The sequence below is a fragment of the Cydia pomonella genome, unplaced genomic scaffold (assembly GCF_033807575.1).
Source record: "Cydia pomonella isolate Wapato2018A unplaced genomic scaffold, ilCydPomo1 PGA_scaffold_139, whole genome shotgun sequence".
NCBI classification, from domain to species: domain Eukaryota; kingdom Metazoa; phylum Arthropoda; class Insecta; order Lepidoptera; family Tortricidae; genus Cydia; species Cydia pomonella.
Window position 1 is genome coordinate 4,060 of NW_026907782.1, and position 20,791 is coordinate 24,850.

The following is a 20,791-nucleotide window of genomic DNA, read 5'->3' on the forward strand; positions in this document are numbered from 1 at the left end:
TTATCGGCGAGGTCGCGACCAAAGCACACAAGTTTTAATTCCACTTTTTTCTCGAGTCTTATCGTGTGTCGGCCTTAAACGACTTCGGTCTGCCTTAAGAAAAGCGCCACAAGTCCGTTAACCATACGGGAGAAAAATCAGTAGGTCAGAAATACGTTACTTTAATGTTACTTGATAATGACATATTGTTTGAATGCATATCATATGCATACTCTTATCATTTATACATTGACATGATCACAAATCACACAAAAAGCCGAATTTTCACATTACGACTTGTCATAATTATCTATCCTGCATGAAATGTTCCAAAAGGCAGTCGAAAATAAATACCAATTTTAATCAAAGATTATTTTGCCTAATTGGGGTAACAAAATTATTTAATGCGTATATCAACGCGAAAACTGTTAAGCAATATATTCCTTAATTTCCAAAATCTATTCAATTGACTATTTGCTCGACTTAACTAACTTTTTGAGTTGACACGGATTTTATGTCCATTTTAGTTTTAAGTTTTTGTTATAACTGAAGCACTATTTTGCAGGACTCGTCCCTTAAATAACGTACGTAAAGTAGGTAGTTGTTTATAAAATATTATGACTAACACCGCTGTATAACAATATCACATGTTACACAGTGACAAGTGAGAATACTTACGTTCAATCAATTCGTAGCAGCTCTCAAGGTTTCACCTAAGTATAATATATTATGTATTATAAGTTATTACACAAATAATAAATAAATATTATAGGACATTATTATAGTTTCTATTTTCCTCCGTGAGCTTCTACGGATTATCGTCTTATCTATTGTTTAAAAACCGCAAAGGCGCGTTCCACTATGAAAAAATTTTGAATTACTACTCTATTGAGCACGGAATAAGATTCATTATGAACTAATACAGAATTCTAACAGAATAGCTGTCTGATCTCTATCGGTGCGTCTAAGGTAGGCGACTAAACGCTCTCAAACCAGCAACATTATTATACACAAATTGACTAAGTCCCACAGTAAGCTCAATAAGGCTTGTATTGAGGGTGAAGTTATGTGTTTTAACTCTCTACTAAACAAAGTCGCGTCCCTTCAGTATTCAACTATTGAACCTAACTGTGCCTAAGTTGAGTCGACTAGCTAGGTAAGTACCTAGGTGTTTAGTCTAGTTATTTTGATGTCAAAATAACTCGACTTCCGTTCACTAGATGGCGATGTGGGTACCCGCACACGGGTGCACGCGAAAATAGAGGTCTAAGCACCAAAAAAAAGTGATGGAAGTGACGCCATATGGCAATAACCTGAATATTAGAGGAACGCGAGTTCGTGGAGTCTTCTTATTATATGGTGTTAAGCAGCCGTCATATTAAAATACGCGCAAGCGCAAACACGCAGATCAGGCGCCTGCAGATGTCTCTTTAGAAATACTTTAAGTCTGTTAAAAGGAAATTTAATTAAGCAAACAACGATCTTTTTGAGGGCGTATTGTATCCGTTGTCACTATGGCTCGTAAGCCACAAGTCCAGCTTTACCTGCCACAAGCTAGAAACTTAAGGTAAATGAGCCAATAACTTTTACGTTTAACTTTTTATTGGGTTATAAATGTAAGTGTAGCTACCTACTTCTACTACTTTAATAGTTTGAACTTCTACAGGTTGTCTAGCAGCAGAACTGCATTTTAAGTATGAAACAAATAATTATCTTCTTAACCCTTTGCTTTTTATGTACAAATCTGAGTACAAATTTATCGAAGATAATGTCATTCAAAATGTCTTCCTTCAAGTTGTCGATACTGATCGAAACGATCCGGTGACATTTCCCGCTGCTGCAATGCTGCACCAGAAATAACTCTGCTGTAGCTCTCTGTATTTTGAATATATATCCGTCTTTGAAATCCGCCTCAGCGTTCATAGTCATTGCACGCAAGCAGTTCATCATTCAATCAAAAAAACGTTTCATAAATTTTTATAATGGCTACCAAACCACAAAGTTCAGACCACTACACAAGTAAAATAGTGTTTTTCTTTTCTCAAAACAACTTCAAATTAAGTGTTGTGTAAATATATATCCAACATTTATGATTACCCTGGCGAAAATTCAGTCCGCTAAACAATAGCGAACATGGATCTCTATGGGTAGCGCTTTGATGCGCAAATTGGATTAATTTGCTAACGCTATTGTGCGAAAAACAATTTTCCTTGTTCTGTTAATTGGCGGGTTGTTCCCGTTGGGTATTTTTCAATTGGCTAACTTGCAAATATTAGCAACAGTGAACAATTCAAATATTGCAGTGAAGTCAATCTAAAATAAGAGATGCGGATTTTTTTCCGGGATCAAATTTAGAATTCTAAGTGCAGTCAAAATTATTCAACCTCAAACACAGCCAGTATGAAAAAACAGAACGAAGATTTATTACAAAAAGGAATAGATACTCGTACCTAAGTAAAAGTCATAAAGAATCATGGTTTTCATGGAATCCTACTTGTATGTACGATCAAAAGAAAATGCTGTTTTTTTTTGTAATAATGTCGAGTTGACAGGCTAGGGACAAAATTAATCGAAAATAAAAAAATTGTATTTTCACTATCATACTTAATTTAACTAAAAGGTTATTTATTTTACAAGTTCACAAAGCAAATAGGACAAGAAACGGTATAAACCCTTATTAAATTCACTGGACAGGGGTGGCCAAATCGGGCTTATGTGATTTGTGACATGGCGGAGTCGGCAACATTTCTCTTTGATATCAAAGATAATATTGGTTGAGCAGGAGCCCATTTCTCTAACGGTAATAGACTAGTATTATTAGTTCATGAACCGTCAAGTCGTAAGGGTTACCATGGCAATACACAAGTAATATTAGACTAATACCGTTCGAGAAATGGGCCCCTGTAATTTAGCTTCAGAGCGGAACCTTACCGTACAACGCAGAAAATGTCTCCGATAGAAAACTAATCCTCACGCCATGTCAATATTATATTATCTATATAGTAAAATCATTTTTAATTTCCGAGTCTTGGCAACATTTCATTTATATGAAACTGTTGTAGGCAAAAATTATATTCCTTTTCCCAACTCAATTTAATATTATTTAATTTTTCGTTTATGCTTAATACTTACTTATTATTAACATGAGAATATGTATTTCTCAAACCCACCTATTCTGACTTTGAGAAGAAGATTTATAACTCATTCAAGAACTAAGGTGAACTGACGCACATATGAAGGTAACTCATTTGCACTCGAAACCAATTCCACCCATATAAATTAATGTTAATTTTTACTCAATTAAACATCATCGGCCCGTCTGCGTCGCGTCCAACTGACTGTTGTCACAATTATTGCATGAACTTTTTTTTTATGCGTCTAAAGGTTTTAAAAGTAAAGAAGTCTAAGACAATTTAATGCTTCGAATTTGACAACTTAATAAAATGGCGCTATATAGCTCCATAAATTTTGCGATAGTGTCAAAAGTTAACGTTTGACAATTCAGTGACAATTAAAAATATGGCGCAGTACGGAGCCATCTGTTTTTGATGTTAACTAAAGGACATGATTTTTTCTTAAGCTTTACCTCTCTATTACGATCAATTTTCTTTGGTAATGAGCTCTTAGTAAAGCGAGAGCTGGACTGTACAAACAGTCACGTGGACCGCCAAGTGTTGACTGAATAATGGTAAAACGCATTTCAAGATATTCTTCAATATCTGCACACTTTCACATTAGTTTACTGCATAATAACTAATACTAAGCTATCAATAATTATTATACTTTTTTATACAACATTAATGAGCAAAAAACAATAATCACGAGACGCCATCACCAATATGGCGCAAAACCGGAAGATATGCATCTAAAGTGTACTCTTTAAAATATGTTTTTAGTTATGTCAGATGTATTCCTTTTACCGGAAGGCCATTGTACTGGTTAATCGTAGTGATTGTTCTTCATCTGATAATGTAAGAGATGGCATGATTAGAATGCTTAGCCGTTTCTTTAATAGACTAAGAGGCGGTGTCGTACAAGATAATGAAATTGCAGCATCAATACAATGAACTAAAATTAAACAATGTCGAAATGTTCATACCAAATTTAGTTCTCGCTGTCTCGTTTGTACATAAACACTAATTGCGTTAACTGAGATCGCCCTAGGTATCATTTGTATTAGTTTTGTCACAGAATAAATAATAGTACGTTTTGTTCACATATGTGAACGCGGCCGGCAAAACGTCCCATTTTGTCGCTTGCCAAAACGACGATATTTGCTTGTATCTTTATACGAATAACCTGACAAGGTACTTATGGCAAGCGACAAATACGTGGTTGCTATAGTGCATAATAACCTTAGTACCTATTAGTTAAGTATTATGTCACTACCTGTTTTATTTATAATAACTGGTTATGAATTTAATCTGGATTTGTTGTGGATGTGATCTATCAGCTGTCAACAGAAGCATTTTTTTAAACCAGAATCTCTTTCATATAACAATAATAGACAGATAAATCCCAATAGCCCCTTCATCTCGCAATCGTCGCCGCGAAAGTCTAGAATCCAAATCAATGACTCTTGGCCTATTCTAATGATGTAACGATTGTAACGGTTTTGTTTTGCACTTTTTACACCACGCGTCGTGGAACTTGACTGTTTTTTGCGGATGTTTGCACTTTGTCGACAAAAAACAAGGTCGATGTTACACTAGTTACTCACTATGCTATTCCGGTATACGTACTTAGATTTTCTCAATTAGGTAAAGCATAAAATAAAGCTGCATGCAATTTTACCTGTTCCTGTCTCCTCTATACGAGTATGCATTGCTTTGACGTGGTTGCGGTGGGTATAATACCCACCTATTGACAAACAATATCGAGTTAGAATATCGAGATAAACCTTACTGGTTTAACGATACTTTTGTTTTAATTACGTTTAGTATTGTGCTGTAATTACCTGAATAAAAAACAAAAAAAATACGTATAAATTTCGTATGAAAACCAATACTATATTTTAATTTTGCATAAGAACGGATTAGATAATTTTTAGTTATATAAGCAAATAAAAGTAAAATGCATAAAAACTTGTATAATTTCATAACGTATAATCAGTTATCAATTTGCATAACTTCATTTTGCATAGATCGACTAAATAGACACGTCATATAATGTTTATGTTTACAAATACAGCTAGGATCCGCTAAAAAGTTTACGAAGCCCCGCATCGCGGAGCTTCTATTACCGCTCCGAAGGGCTTTTGTCTTACCTTTTGTAAATTATGGGTAACTAACAAACTTACTTACTTTAGTGTATGTTGCAAATCGAATGTTGTGGGCTACTGATAACGCAAATAGTTATGTATAGGTAAAGTTTAAAAGTGTACTGTATTGCATACATCGTTACACTAAATGTATATTATGAAAGTGGACAGTAGTTAAAATAAACATTATATCAAATGTTCTTATGATAATTGAGTAGGTACATATTGTGGTAATTAAACGTTATGTTTTATGAAATTATGCATTTTATTTTTATGCAAATCGTTCATTATATACTTTGAACGCATGCGACTTGAAATTATACATTTTTTTTGTACGAAAACTGAACGGCACCTGCTCTGATGCACCTTTAACATTAGTAACAACACAACATGCCAATCGTTTACGCTCCGTAGCGAATGAAACGCAACTGTCGCAGTAATATCTACGGAAGAGTGATAGAGAGACACAAAGCGTTTCGTTGTCATAGCGCAAGCGATTGTCACCTTGGCGAGACACCCTGTGCTTGACCCTAGTTTCACTTGATACAAAGTTACGAAAGAGTACAAGATGGCCTACTGATTCAGTAATAACCAGTTCACTTCTGGTTTGAAGCTAACTAGATCGTATTTATCTACTCCATATATCTCAGTTATTTGATTATTGTCCGCATGAGGCATTTATTTATTATTTCCGATAAGAAAACAATTTTTTATGTTATTTAAGTATCTGACGACGACGATGAAAATCATTATGCCAACCTGAGTGAAAGTTCAACTGCAACTGCTGTTAGTATATGGAAATACATAAATACCGATATTATGTAACGTAATGTATGCGACGTCTAATTATTATGCAAATAAGTACTTACAAGTCTTACAACCTTTCACATTGCAGTACCTGCTGCCAAATCCTTCCGTACATTCATAGATTTTTAAATACATTCACTTCGAAGCAGTTCATTCAATTAAAGCAGAGGTAAATAAACAAAAAAAAGTAAGTTAAAACCACAACGAACTCTCTGCGTATTACAAAAGTAACCTGATAATGCAAATTTCTTAGTACACAAAATCCATTACTGCGCCACAATCTGTATATTATAGTAAGCGCAATATGTATCCAGCAATGCATCTAAAAATATGGTAAAAACTCACTTAAGTCACATTCACAAGCATCGATGATATAACGTGTCCAAATAACATAGACCTATCAAATAGTTTGGTTACTTTGAGCTGATCGATCTTATTCACTGGATTATGATGAAAAATAAAATGATACGGAGTTACCTAAAATTGGAATGTACTATGATAGACTAAGTATAAAATGGTGAGCTGGTTATTGTGACATTACTTTTACTTGTGACACCGGGGAACTAGCAACGATGTGTGTTATTCAGGCATATGTGAGTTTTTATTTTATATTATAAGTGAAATATACGAAACTAATGTATGCGTTATTAGAACTTATTTAAAAAATCTCAAACAAAGTGATGATTTAAAAGTGATTTTTTTCAAACTATAAAAATAACTTGTAAAATATTAAAATATTATATATTTCGCCACAAATGGAAGCCAGCAGCGAAATTATTTGGTTTCGATGATGGTGCCGCCCTTCCACACTCCGACTGACAGACGTTTTACCAGATATTTACTTATTTATTTATTTAATTTCTACTGTTATAATCTGTATTGTATTTGCTGAATAAATGTGTATAAATAAAATATGTAAAATATTAAGTTCATTTGTTCAAGTAAATATGTTACTGCGTATGGTCTAGTTTACTATTATTAGTAATACCGAAAAATTTGTGTCATAACAGAAAAAAATGCACTTAAATAAGTAAAAATCTTTTTAAAAATAAATGAAATGCTCCAACCAGGCTGAAAAATGTATGTACTAACATTTCTCTATTAGTATCAATTATTTCTAAACTGCACATATTTGTTTGTAAATAAACCTAATTAAGTAGTTAATGGGGTTAAAAGGACGACAAAGTGCTTATATCTTTCGCAACACTAAATGCAGGATAAATGGGAGCGGGCAGCAATACTATATATCAGCCTATATCCGACAACGTAACCACGCTGCGAAAAGATTTACTACTGTTGTGATATTATCCTGCTTACGGTGAAATAATACGAACGGGAACGTGCGTTTATGACTACTTTTTAATGTTAATAAAATTTTCACGTCAGCAGCTCGAACAAGGGTAATTTGCTGCTTAAAAACAGTGAGCAAAATCGCATTTTGCTCACCGAGTGAGACAAAATAACATACAATTGACCTTTAGATTTAAATGTCATTTCAACGTGCGGGGCCTAATATAAGTTCGAAATATTTGGGTTCTATTGTCTTTATCCCTTTCACGTCATTAGCAAAAAGAAAGAGACAAAAAAGTGCATACGTAATTCAACGGTATATTGACGGTTTATAATAGACCTCCGAAATAAGTCAGACCGCATCGTTCCAAAACACCCTACAAGTCTTCATTCGTAATAATTAATTAATGAAATAAAAGTTTAAAATTTAATAAAAACACCATATTTTACGTATTTTATTATACAATCAAAACAATGAACTTATACAAATTTACGCAGTAAATAATAATTATTCTACTTAACTACTTTTCTCTACTATAGTTGACAAATAGTAGTATCCGCAATTCGGACCGGATCTGACAAAGTTTTTTTTTTACAAAAAAAAGTTGTCGATTGAACTGTCAATTCGTTATGTCGTCGTTTGTTCGTTAATTCATTATTTTCGTATTATTTTATTGAAATTTCTTTCGTTTTGTTTTATTGCGGTAATTAAAGTTAATTGTTAGAATACCTTCAGAAAACATGAGTGAAATATTGATCCGTCCGTTTGGATTACATTTTTTCAGGTTGTATTTTTTGATGGCTGACTGACGTGAAAAATTTTGTGTACTACACGAGATCAAAGTTATTTACATCTCGTGCGCTTTTGAATCCCTTACTACGCTCAAGATTCTAAATTAGATTATATTATAGAATCTTTCGCTTGCACGGGACTCAAAACAAGCACTCGAAGAGATATCAAACTTTGCTCTCTTGTTGTACAAATAACTATTGTTTACCTAACTTTTAAGTTCGGCATTTTCTTATAAAATATTTTTCATATTAAACTTTTTGATTAGTACAGATTTAATTGTATTCATCACCGATGCAAACCATGACCGAGGGGTGCGCTTGCGGGTTGTCGTATCCGCCTTTTAGAAGAAGTGCTGCAAATCACTGGCAAAATTCGACTCCATGGAAATTTTATCTGTCAAATAGTGAGATTTTTATCAAAATATCAACTTTTCTCACCCAATTGCGTCAGAGGATAAACTTTATTCATTATTTTAACGTAACGAAAAACCCTTGAAAGCTTAAATGCCTTAGACGAGATTGAACGCTCAAATCAGAGGAAAGCAAACATCGCTGCCGTTCGTGATATACCGCCGTGTCTTGAGCGTAACGAGAAAATACGAGTAGACCAACAATGCGTATGATATACAATACCAGCTTTAAGACGCCATCCGCAAGGCTGGGGTCTAAAATATTTGAGTGCTATAAATTAGATAATACATAACGTTTGTTTCCTAGCTAAACTGCAAATTACGAAAAATATAGTGTACGATTTTACGCATATGTGCAAACAATTACGAGCATTTTACGGCACTTACACCCTTTTACTAAACTGCTCAAGTTTGAATAAGTAGTGTATTAGAAAGTTTAATGATGTTTTTTTTATATTTGTCGGAAACCATGTATAAATGTTAGAGGAGATGAGGAAGCTTTGTTCTGTAATTCGGAGTAATTATTTTCTAAATTATTTACTAAAAAAAATCACAGAAACATGTTAATTTTGCAAGACCTATCCAAGATCACCCCACACCATGGGTTGAGGCGAATAAAAAATAAGGCCAAATTTTCGTAACTGTAACTTTACTTTACATTTTAGTTTAAAGTTTGGAGATGTATTCAGAATAATGATATTAAGTATACTCCTTTGATACAACAAAACCCATCCATCTTTTTTCAATCTGTCAAATATTTGTTAGCAACGCCAACCTTAAATAAACCTTGTTATTGTTGAAAGACGTATTACAAATGGTCAATTAACAATATGTTCACTATCATTAGGAAATAATGAACTACAACCAAGATCTAAATATTACTTTATATTAATGAGCAAATGATTCCAGTTTATTTACACTCCAGATTCTGTAATTTTTTTTAAACAATACCGCACGTATTTAACGGTTTTTTTTTAGATACATATTTATACTGCAGTCACTGCAGGATTTCTCCACATTCCCGGTTTATTTCGTGATTTTGTTTTTACCATCGTAATCTAGAGATACTGACGATTAATAAAACGTTCGTTATAATCCAAAACGCTCTAGCTTTGTTCTAGACCCAAGTGCCTATACAAAATCGACGATCTCCTTTCTGCTGCCAATACGGCTTCTAATGCTACCAATACGGCTGGTTTAAACCGCGAACGGAGAGACACTATAAGGGTTCCTTTTGGACTATGAAACTCTACAAATACAGAATTTTTAATAAATATACTAAATATATTTAGCAATTAACTCTTACTTAAAAAATAAGTACTCAAAATCGTCGCTATACTTACTCAAACTCGTATTTGATATACGTATCTTATATATATAAATACGAGGTTGAGTAAGTATAGCGACAAAATGCTAATTATTAATTACCCAGCGACGTGTTCGCATTCAATTCTTCATTTTAGCTTGTCACTTTTTTGTTATTCACTTCCATTTTCATATTTGTTTCCAAATGGTACCTACGCTTTATAAAACCACTTCCATTTTGGCGCGAGTTCAAATTTCAAATAGCTAAGCCAATTTGACCTGGAAACTTGCTTTTCTTGTTTGAATATTTATCATGCCAGCGATCAGTAAAGATTAAAAACTTTAAAACAGCATATAAATATGAACGTTGTCTTCTAGTAAAATTAAAGTACCTAGCTGTATATCAGCCTTATTTAGTTTGGGACTAGTACGATCTGTGTATTATTTATCTGCTTTCTACTTAATACAGAAATGTCATCCTATGCTCAAATTATGCCGTTGAAATATAGTTAAACTCGGTTTTAAATTCAATAATAACACTGAGACCATGCTAATGTTGTTGTGTCAATTATGAAGTATGTAGTAACTCTTTTTGACTACTACCTGTCTTTATAATTAACTAGTCCGACATAGGTAATAAACAGCTTGTCATAATATCTATTTAAAACGGTTCAAAGAGTCGCCAATAACGATACTAACAATAGATTATTTAACTGAAGCATACATACAAATTCTAATGCTTTCTTGTCGCTTAAATCATTAATAGATAATGTACATAATAAATAGATATGAACGTATTTAATTCCCGCTATTACTTTCGGCCAAACACTACTTACGGATTTAATTTGCGCTGTCAATGGGCGCGACGTAAACCACCGCACTATCTGAAGCCAGCACATGATTTCACACCAGCTTACTTCGTGATGGAGTGGCTACCTCGCGGGTCGGTATCTATAGGACGCAGGCTAGTTCGCGAGGCGTCATTGGGTAGGTACTCGGGCATGAAGTCACTCAAAGTGGCGACGTTCTTGTTAGTTGGTTACTAGAATAACAATGAGGCCCAAATGATAAGCGAGGAAATTTTATTAATATAATGACGATAAACGTGCAAAGCTATACGCAAAAGGCGCTGCAATCGTTTTAGTTCCAGCTTCTTCAAATTCCCCATATTTAATTTTTAAGGTGTGTTAATTCGAGAAAATTAGTTTCCTAATAATAGTTTAAGGAAGGGTTTTTAACAACAAAAAATATAGTCTACAAAGCACCACTCTGCTTCTTATGGACGCTAAATGATTGACATCGATCGATCAAATATTTGTAATGCGCTGTCGACGTTTGTGTGGCACATTACCAACATTTTTATGTATATAGCGTTACCTACTTTGTAAAACTATACATTTGTGGGTCTGAGTTTTGTGTTTAACCTTATTAATATAAAGCGAAGCGAGATGATGTTATTGCCCATGTTTTGTTTAACGAAGCCGGTGGACTAAGAAACAGAAAATTGATTAGGCTTCACTCTTTTATTGAAAACTGAATTGTAGATTTTTGCGTAGGTAGCGAAAGGCGTAATAATAAACTTAAAGTGTAATGCTTATATATTGTTTGACTAAACTTGTACTTGTTTTTATTTTGTTACAGTTACTTAGCGCGCTTGTGGTGGCGTCCTCAGCTCACTCCGCCTGGGACCCTTACAGGCAGTACATGCAGTACGCACAGGCCAGGCAAGACCAGGCAGATCAACAGGTATACAGGATGGTTTTTCAAACCATTGTCAGAATTAGTATAATTGATGCATGCACTGAAAGAAATGTTTGCATAACTGTAACAAAATTTTGGTTACTGTTTACACAAAAATTGGGACTTGCGAACTATGTGTTATATGTTACAAAACCGATTTGGCTATCAGTGTTCAGGTACTGGGTATACACTACAAAATAAGTTTGTAAATTTATGCAAAGTTTATTTTCTTATAACCGTAGTTTAGTTATTTAGTAAAGTTACAAAACCAGTTCGGCTATCCATTTTTTTCAGTGTGAGTAATATGCAATAATTATAACCTTCCAACCGACATATCCAAACCTGTAGACAGTTTAAATCATATTAATTTATGACGAATTTTTTATCTTATATATCTAAATATACCATATACCATAAAGAAAATAAATAACGTTTAAACAACTAACAAAGGAGCTAAATATCCTTCAAACGCAATGCAATGCAATGGCGTACGCCTGGGTCACAACGGAAGAACAGCGCTGGCTTTGCCAGCTACATGCTGAGTCGTGACCCTTTTATGGCATTTTGCGCTAAATGTTAATTCATTGTATTGTCAACATGCCATAGTGTACACTCATAAACCAAAACATTAATCCTACTTATATAAACTTAATCAAAAATATATACAATAACAGCACCGCCGATATCAAACTTCAGTACTCCGGTCCGTCGTTCCCTATTCAACGAGGTGTTAAACAGGGTGATCCGCTGTCTCCTAAACTATTCACAAGCACCCTCGAAGAAGTTTTCAAGGGCCTGGCGGTTTCCTGGGAGGCTAAGGGAATAGACGTCGGTGGTAGGAAGCTATCAAATCTTCGTTTCGCCGACGACATCGTTCTCTTTGCCCCTTCTGCAGCAGAACTAAAGCAAATGCTCCAAGATCTGAGCAACGCAAGCCTTCAGGTAGGACTTGAAATGAACCGCGCGAAAACTCAAGTTATGACCATCAGTAGGAATCGTCGCAGTATCGACGTGGACGGGCAGAACATACAGTATGTTGACGAGTACATCTACTTGGGCCAGCTAGTCTCTTTCAGTAACAGGCAAGACAAGGAAATAGAGCACCGTGTTCAAAATGCCTGGAAGAGCTACTGGTCCATGAAAGAGCTAATGAAGGGTAACCTTCCATTGTCACTGAAGCGCAAACTCGTTGACATGTGTATTCTGCCTATCCTAACCTACGGGGCCCAAGCTTGGTCACTCACAGAGATTCAGAAGTCCAAACTGAAGGTTTGCCAACGCGCTATGGAGCGCAGCATTCTAGGTGTTAAACTAACGGATCGGATAAGAAACACCACGCTACGTTCAAAAACCCGCATTGCTGACGTAGGCGAGAAAACCGCTAGGCTAAAATGGAACTGGGCCGGTCACGTCTACCGCATGCACCCAGAGAGGTGGGCTAGCATAGCCACCAAGTGGATGCCGGTAGAGGGACGTGGACGGGGCAGGCCCACGCGGAGATGGCGGGATGACCTGGACAGCTTCCTGAACAACTGGCCGGAGGAAACACCAAATCGGGAATCGTGGAAATCAAGGGCCTTTGCCCAGCAGTGGGACACTCAAACAGGCTAATAAAAAATAAAAATAAAAAATTGTCAACATGTTTTTGTCATCCGTGTCTGTTTTGTCATAAATAAATGTAATATAATAATAATTCAGCCTATATACGTCCCACTGCTGGGCACAGGCCTCCTCTCATGCGCGAGAGGGCTCGGGCTATAGTCCCCACGCTAGCCCAATGCGGATTGGGGACTTCACATACACCTTTGAATTTCTTCGCAGATGTATGCAGGTTTCCTCACGATGACGATAAATAAATGTATTTTCAAAAAAACGGATGATAAACACGATAAAATGGACAAAACGTGTTTATTAACCACCAGTAGAAAACCGGTGCATCCGTTTAAGAGCTAGGGTATCACATACAGAAAGATGTAATTTTCATGTTTCGATAAAAATTATACTGCTATAAACTTAACAATTTTATACTTGCGTTACTTCCGAATTCCATGAAAACTAACATCAAATTATATACAAATAAGAACTCTACGAGTATATGAGTATAACCAGAAGCCCACTTGTGTGTGTTGGATATCAATGTATTGGTTTCCAACTAAGAGAAACATCAAGTAAGGGTCCTCTTGAATAGTTAATGTACCGGAAAGTCTCACTTTTCGGTGCGCACATCAAAAGATCTCAAATACTATCTTTTCTCAATGGAAAAAATCCATTTGGTTACCTATCTACTTTCAAATCCCACTAGTCTAAGTCGGGAACATCCTGAAATCAAAGGGATTTTTAAATACAGACAGGCGTATTTTGATTATAACAACTGCTTGTGAAATAGATCTGAATTAGGATCCATAAGGATCTGATCTGTCAGTGTCAAAACTGATTTATTTGGTTGAAGAAATATCACTTGTAACACTGACAGATCAGATCCAGATCAGATGTAGTTTTTAGGATCCAATACGTCTGAGAGTGAAGATGCATGCCTTGCGTTTCTTGATATAAATAAAAAATATTTATTAAAGTTACCTAGTCTACCGAATCCTGGAAAATGAAAAACTATTTTTAGAGTTCCATGCCACAAAAAGTAAAAACGGACCTTTAATAGGAATAGTATGCTTTTCGTTTTTTGGCTGCACACTGGGTATCGAGATGAAACTAATGTGAAAAATACTGAAATATATAATATATCAGAGCTTGGTGTGTAAAAAAAAAAGTTTTAAGTCAACGAAATAGACAAACGCTTTTCTATGCTGCATGTGAACACAATACTCGCGAGAAAATTAAAACCTTATTTGATCTAGAATCGTAGCATTTGTCTTAAAATATAAAGCTCAAGTGCAAGGAAAATTGCAAAAACTGAAAATGTATAAGAGGACAACAGACTACTCATGCCAAAGTGTGTCCTTGAATACGTTCATCTGTTCATTAAGAAATTGTTAGGTCAATGCGTGGTTACGACTTGCATTTGGCCGGGTTTTTTTAATTAACTTTGTTTCCGTACTGCGCTGCTGCCAGGGGCGCGAGCGCGAGCGGTCAAATGTAAATAGCTCTCTTAAGCAAAAACAAATATAAGTATGAAGAAATTAAGCCATGAATGGTTGGAATAAAGCAGGATATGGAAACAATTTTTTTTTTGTTTTCAGTCATGAAGAACTTTTAATTCTAATATATTTTTTAATTACGATGAACTTTCCCCTGTGAAATGATTTTGTCCCGTGGATGGATAAGTGCTCGGGACCGCGGATATAATAATTTTGAATATTAATTTGATGTTATTTTGAATATTAATTGCTGTATCTTTTAAAAAAAATTGCGCATTTTGTGCATAAATTGTTTCAGAATTTTAAAGTGAAGATTTTAACTATCGAGCAAAAGTCAAAAAAAAATAGGTTTCGAATTCCTTAAGTCCCTAGAGAAAATCCTCATGATTGCTTATAAAATGTTTGGGAATCGTATTTTTATCTAAAAAACCGGTACGATTTTTCAAAAACTCCGCTCTCTGAACCTACGGCACCTTAACTGGTTCGCGTGTTTCCTGTAGACATCAAAAAGTTAAGAGAATCTTAAGCAAATCTTTACAAGTGGAGTATATTTTTTTAGTATATTTAATTAAGACTCAAATAAGAGAAACGTGGTATATATATACCCGCCTACCCGGGTCGTTACTTTTAATGTATTGTGCACAGAAGTGACCTTTTTCTGAAATGTGTTTGATCCGTTTAATGATTCCTTTCGACAATATAGTGAAACATATACAGGATGGGCAAATAACAAGTATACATTTTGTTTTTTAAATTATTAAGTATTATTTTAAAATATATTCTTCAGGGTTGGCAAATACACGCGGAACATAATGTCTGACACTGACATATGTCCTCCACAACAGCAAGCAATTGTGAGCGCTTATCATCGCAATTCTCAGCATATTTTCTCACATTTTCGGCGTTGTATAAGTAAATTTGTGTTGGATGGTCGGTTTTAACTGTTTCAATTTCATCAGCTTGTTACCATAGATACGTTATTTTAGATAGCCCCACAGAAATAAGTCAGTACCAATCACTGTTTCTCGAAATTAATCGAACCAACAACGTGTTTTAAACAACACAAACATTTGAGAAAAAAATGCTTGCTGCTAGAGGTACACATGTGGCGGAAATTGCCAACCCTGAATGATATATTTCTGAAAAAAATATTTAATAAATTATGCATTTAAAATAATTACATTTAAAAAAAAGTGTATCACACATATTCGCCCACCCTGTATTATCACATATATTATTTATAATTTTACGCATGGTTATCAGTGGGCTCTAATTATATTTTATAGAAATTCAGTTAGCTTGCTAAGCCTGTAAAGTACGTTTACAGAATTAAAACACAAAAGTTTGGTACTGAAGAAGAATGTCCATTTACGGCTGTGAAGGGTTCAGACGGTAAAATATAATTAGAGCCCACTGATAACAGTGGGCTCTAATTATATTTTATAGAAATTCAGTTAGCTTGCTAAGCCTGTAAAGCACGTTTACAGAATTAAAACACAAAAGTTTGGTACTGAAGAAGAATGTCCATTTACGACTGTGAAGGGTTCAGACGGTGTTGTGGCCTTTACATTTTACATGATTTATTACCTCATCTCGGCTATCAAACGCTACAATCTTGGCCATTTTTCTTCGGGTTTTAAAGGGACTCTTTATGAATTCTTAAGTGTCGTTCAAGCAGGTAATTTTATATTTATGTTGGTCCTTTAAAGCCGATCACATAATGGACATTTTACCGTAAAAAGATTTTGTATTATAGAAGGAAAAATAATGTATGGTTTGATTTGACCGGAAGCTACTGGCAGTTACGTAGAAACAATTGTTTGAATTGGCGTAATGTATAACAGAAAACCGGCCAAGAGCATATGCTCATGCTCGTATCAGTAGTGTAACTATTCTGTTATACACAAAGAAGTTTCCAGTAGTCATTTTTCATTAAAAATAAATGAAATAAAATAAAATGCTAAAAAAAGATAGTTAGTTACATGTATCGATGTAGTAAAAACTTAGGTATGATTTAAGAGGAACAGTTACATATGGAAAATTATAAATTTCGTTTGTATTTTAGAAAGCAACGTAATATATATAAACTATTACAAATATTCAAGGATATTTAACTTATTTTTTTAAACGTAGTAAAGATACCTTAAAATATTTTGAAAAAATCAGCTGAAACTATACTTTTTATCTCTTAAGTTGCCATTACATTATATATATATATACTTACACATATACAATATATAAATATTGTATATGTGTAAGTATATATATATATTACATTATATTGTATATTTATTAGTATATTAGGTATTGTTTTAATACTTATATAAGTAGTATGTGTGTTTGTGTTTAATAGTCTCCATATTTAGCTCCTTGCACTACCTGTTGACTTTTGTATGAGTTCTAAATTTCCTGCTACCTAAAGGTTGTCTGGAAGAGATCGCTTTTTAGCGATAAGACCGCCTGTTGTTACCTGGTTCTATTTTCCTTTAAAATTCATTTGTAGTTTTACATGTATTTAAAATGTATAATTGTTGGTGCAATAAAGAATATTTACTTACTTACTTACTTAAAATTCCGCGCCATGGATTCGGTACTTTTAATCCTGAAAAGCCGACATGCTAATCTAAGTACTTAAAGTACTAAGTACGTATTATATTTTCAAGAAACTAAGTGAGAAGTAAATTCAACGGACTGTTTAGATAAGGGAAGTTATAATAATAACAAAATGTTAAGATCGGAACGTGCAACGACGAGTTTCTGTATTTAGTTTTGTAAGTGGGACACTGCTTTATCACCAAGTTAGCAATTGGGTCAATCTACCGACAATCGACTAGGCAAGTTCTCTAGTGAGATTACAGATAGGCAATTAGACAGGTCTAGACTAGACCGCTCATTGGGTTAGCCAGTTCTTGTTGGCCGGCCTCTGAGTTTCGCGTGTCAGTAAGTCAGCTATTGAAATGAATTATTTTCTTAGATATAGGTATAGGAAAACACTCCATAATGTGTTAGTAACTTATACATAAACCTAGGGTTAGTACAAATATAACATTTAAACATTTTTTTATAACATAACACGTGACTATGTATACTACTTACATTTAAAGGATAAATGGCATAGAAATTATTAATAAATTACCTACAACTAAAATTTATAACTTAAAATTATAGAAACAAACCGCTTCTTCTCATTTCCGGTGCGAAAGTGCGAAGGTGCCCATGATGCTGGCAGCATTTCCACGCTCAATTACTTGTCATAGTTAATTAATAATATGAATTACGAGTACGAGTAAATTAGGCTTGCAATTTTTAATGAACAATTGCAATAAATGTGTAGGTATGTAGGTAAAATTGGTATAAATATTTAGCTATAGTTTTATCAATTTTAGATTATTATTCACCCACGTTAATAATGTGTGTTTCTGACACGTAATTACAACATGAATGATATATTTCACGGCATTATGAAATAAACCTAAACTTTACCTTTATAGAAGAGACGTTAGGGGTATAAAGCTAGACTGAACACTAATTAGTAATAGCAGGTACCTACTCAACCTGTAGGTATAACAAAAGCTAAATTTGGCGGATAACGGAACTTTGCAAGGAAACATTAATTCGCAAAGATTAAGTGAACTACTTTCGGTTTTTAGAAGTTGGCCAATTTCCGTGAATTCGATTCACTGACGTAACTTCGGTTGTACGACGGAGGAAGTGGAACGAAGGTGGAAAGTTAAAAAACAAGTAAAAGTGAATGTCGCCGTTCTGATAGTTACGAGAAAAGATAACAAACTTTTTGCTAGTTTTTGCTACTTTATCTTTTGTTATTTACTTATGTAACTTTTTGGTATTATAGTTTTATTTATGTTTAATACAAAATTAATTAAATTCACTAAGGACCACTTCCGCGTTCCAGGACTAGCCAACTAACTCGAAGTTAACCGCTTAAACAGAGTTAAATCTGTTAACTCCGGGTTTAATCGGTTAACTCAGATTTAGTTGGCTACCTTGGAACGCGCAAGTGATAACAGGCCACCCCAGAACAACCTCGAATAGTATAGTATTGGCTGTATTTATTATTGTTCTAATATTTAGGATGAATTCAGTGGCATAGAAACATTACCCGGTGTTTCGTGTTGCACTCAGCCGAGTGAAATGGTTTTAATTTAACGGATGTTGCCGTGAGCGAGAAAGACAGGCCAGTTAGAACGTACACAGACATCAGAGTGATTTCTAAAATATATAATTTAGCTGTCGTCTATTTCGCTTGGAACTGGCCGTACATGTATTGGCGTGAGTGAGACGCACGCTTACTAAATGACACATTTAATATCATTCTGATGTCAATATACATTCGAATTGGCCTGTGTGTCCTTTTCTCCGTTTCTAATATTCTGTCATGTTGGTTCATTATTTTCTTTGGAAAACGAATTAGAACACTGAATAAAAACTAAGATCTCAATTAAAACCTAGTAGGACAGACATTTATTTGTTTTTGTACATAACATTTACATTAAATTTAGGACATCATCATCATCTTCCTTGCGTTGTCCCGACATTTCGCCACGGCTCATGGGAGCCTGGGGTACGCTTGGCAAGTAATCCCACGAATTGGCGTAGGCACTAGTTTTATTATGATGACATTAAGATTTGTTGGTACCTAATAATTATAATATTATATGTAGGGTAATATTACATGTGTATGTTATTGTCAAATATTATTTGACCACAGGAAAAATAGTTCCTTATTTCAATTAGGTATTTTACAAATACCTCTCTATTATTTTCTTATTATATTTGAACAGCTGCACGCATCTGACTAACTCTAATTATTTTTGAACAGCTGCAGGCATCAGAGTACACTGGCGGCTATGAACAAAGCTCCGGCTCGGATGGCCACGACTTCGGAGGCCAGGGTGACTACGGCGGCGGTCAAGATTTCGGTGGTCATGGATTCAGTGGGCACGACCTGAAGGCCCACTCATATCCAGTTCACCAACACGTGGAAGAAGAAAACCCAGAACAGATAAAGCATTACAAGGAAGTCGTTGTACCAATCCCTAAAAACGTAGAATTCAAAATCAACCAGCCTATCCTCATCCCGGTGCCGCACCCCGTTCCTATTCAAGTGCCAGTGCCAAAGGCGGTCGTAATTCCTATTATTAAAGAAGTTTCTATTCCCGTTGAGAAGTCGGTACCATATCCCGTAGAGAAACAGGTACATGTACCGAAAATTAAGGAAGTGCCGTTCGAGGTAGTGAAGCATATTATTGTGCCAGTAGAGAAGCCTGTGCCTTTTAAAGTACCTGTTTACGAAACCATCATACATACTAAAAAAGGTTCCCATAAAATTTAAACTTTACGGTAATTTTAGTTTTCTTCCCACCTCTTCGCTAAAATTACAGCCTTCTAAATACTTTCTGCTTAAAAAAATGATGTATTAACCTTTCTTGAACTAATAATATCAATAGGTAAAATGCAGTTAACAATTTGTTGTTTAATGCATTTTACCTATTAATATAAACCGATATAACTTTGTGGATGAGTGTGTACCAAACTTATTTATTTCATTACTTTGTATTAAACCAAGTGCGTGACTTTCTTTTTGTGTACAATAATATATTGTGAGTGTGATTGTGTCATGGTTGTGTATATATTTAGCACTAAGATAGAATAAAAAACATTGTTATTGTTTTTAATACTTTTATTTTCACCTCTAAGCCCAAACTCTTTATTATAGAGAGCAAGAAACCAAAGTATAATATAAATCAAACCAAACCCGAAGAACACTAAAATTACAAAAATATGTAAATGTAAGGTATTTTAAATTGTAATATAATTACTGAAAATTAATTTACGGCAGTCAGGTCCCACTTGAGTTTTGATTAATTTCTGTCATCTCTTTGAACTCCCATTCCGAAACTTGCCTTTCGAGGTTCTGAAAATTACAATTTATTTCTAATATTGATGCTAACGACGCTGATTTTCATTAGTCGCATAAAAATTACAAAAGCTTAAACAAAACTTACCTTTTTTATGTTAGGGAAATATACGTTTACGTATGACATGCCACCTGGTCCTCAATGAGTCCCGCTAGCATCGGGTAACTGTGTGCGGTC

General features: G+C 34.6%; 1 protein-coding gene across 1 annotated transcript; it reads left to right on the forward strand.

Annotated features, from left to right (window-relative positions):
* The first annotated feature begins 6,082 nt into the window (after positions 1-6,082).
* LOC133533235 (uncharacterized) lies at positions 6,083-20,366 on the forward strand. Its single transcript, XM_061872189.1, has 3 exons — positions 6,083-6,639; positions 11,485-11,589; positions 19,516-20,366. Exons 1-3 carry the CDS (start codon positions 6,619-6,621, stop codon positions 20,026-20,028), a joined length of 639 nt encoding a protein of 212 aa, XP_061728173.1. The 5' UTR covers positions 6,083-6,618; the 3' UTR covers positions 20,029-20,366.
* The last annotated feature ends 425 nt before the right edge of the window (positions 20,367-20,791 follow it).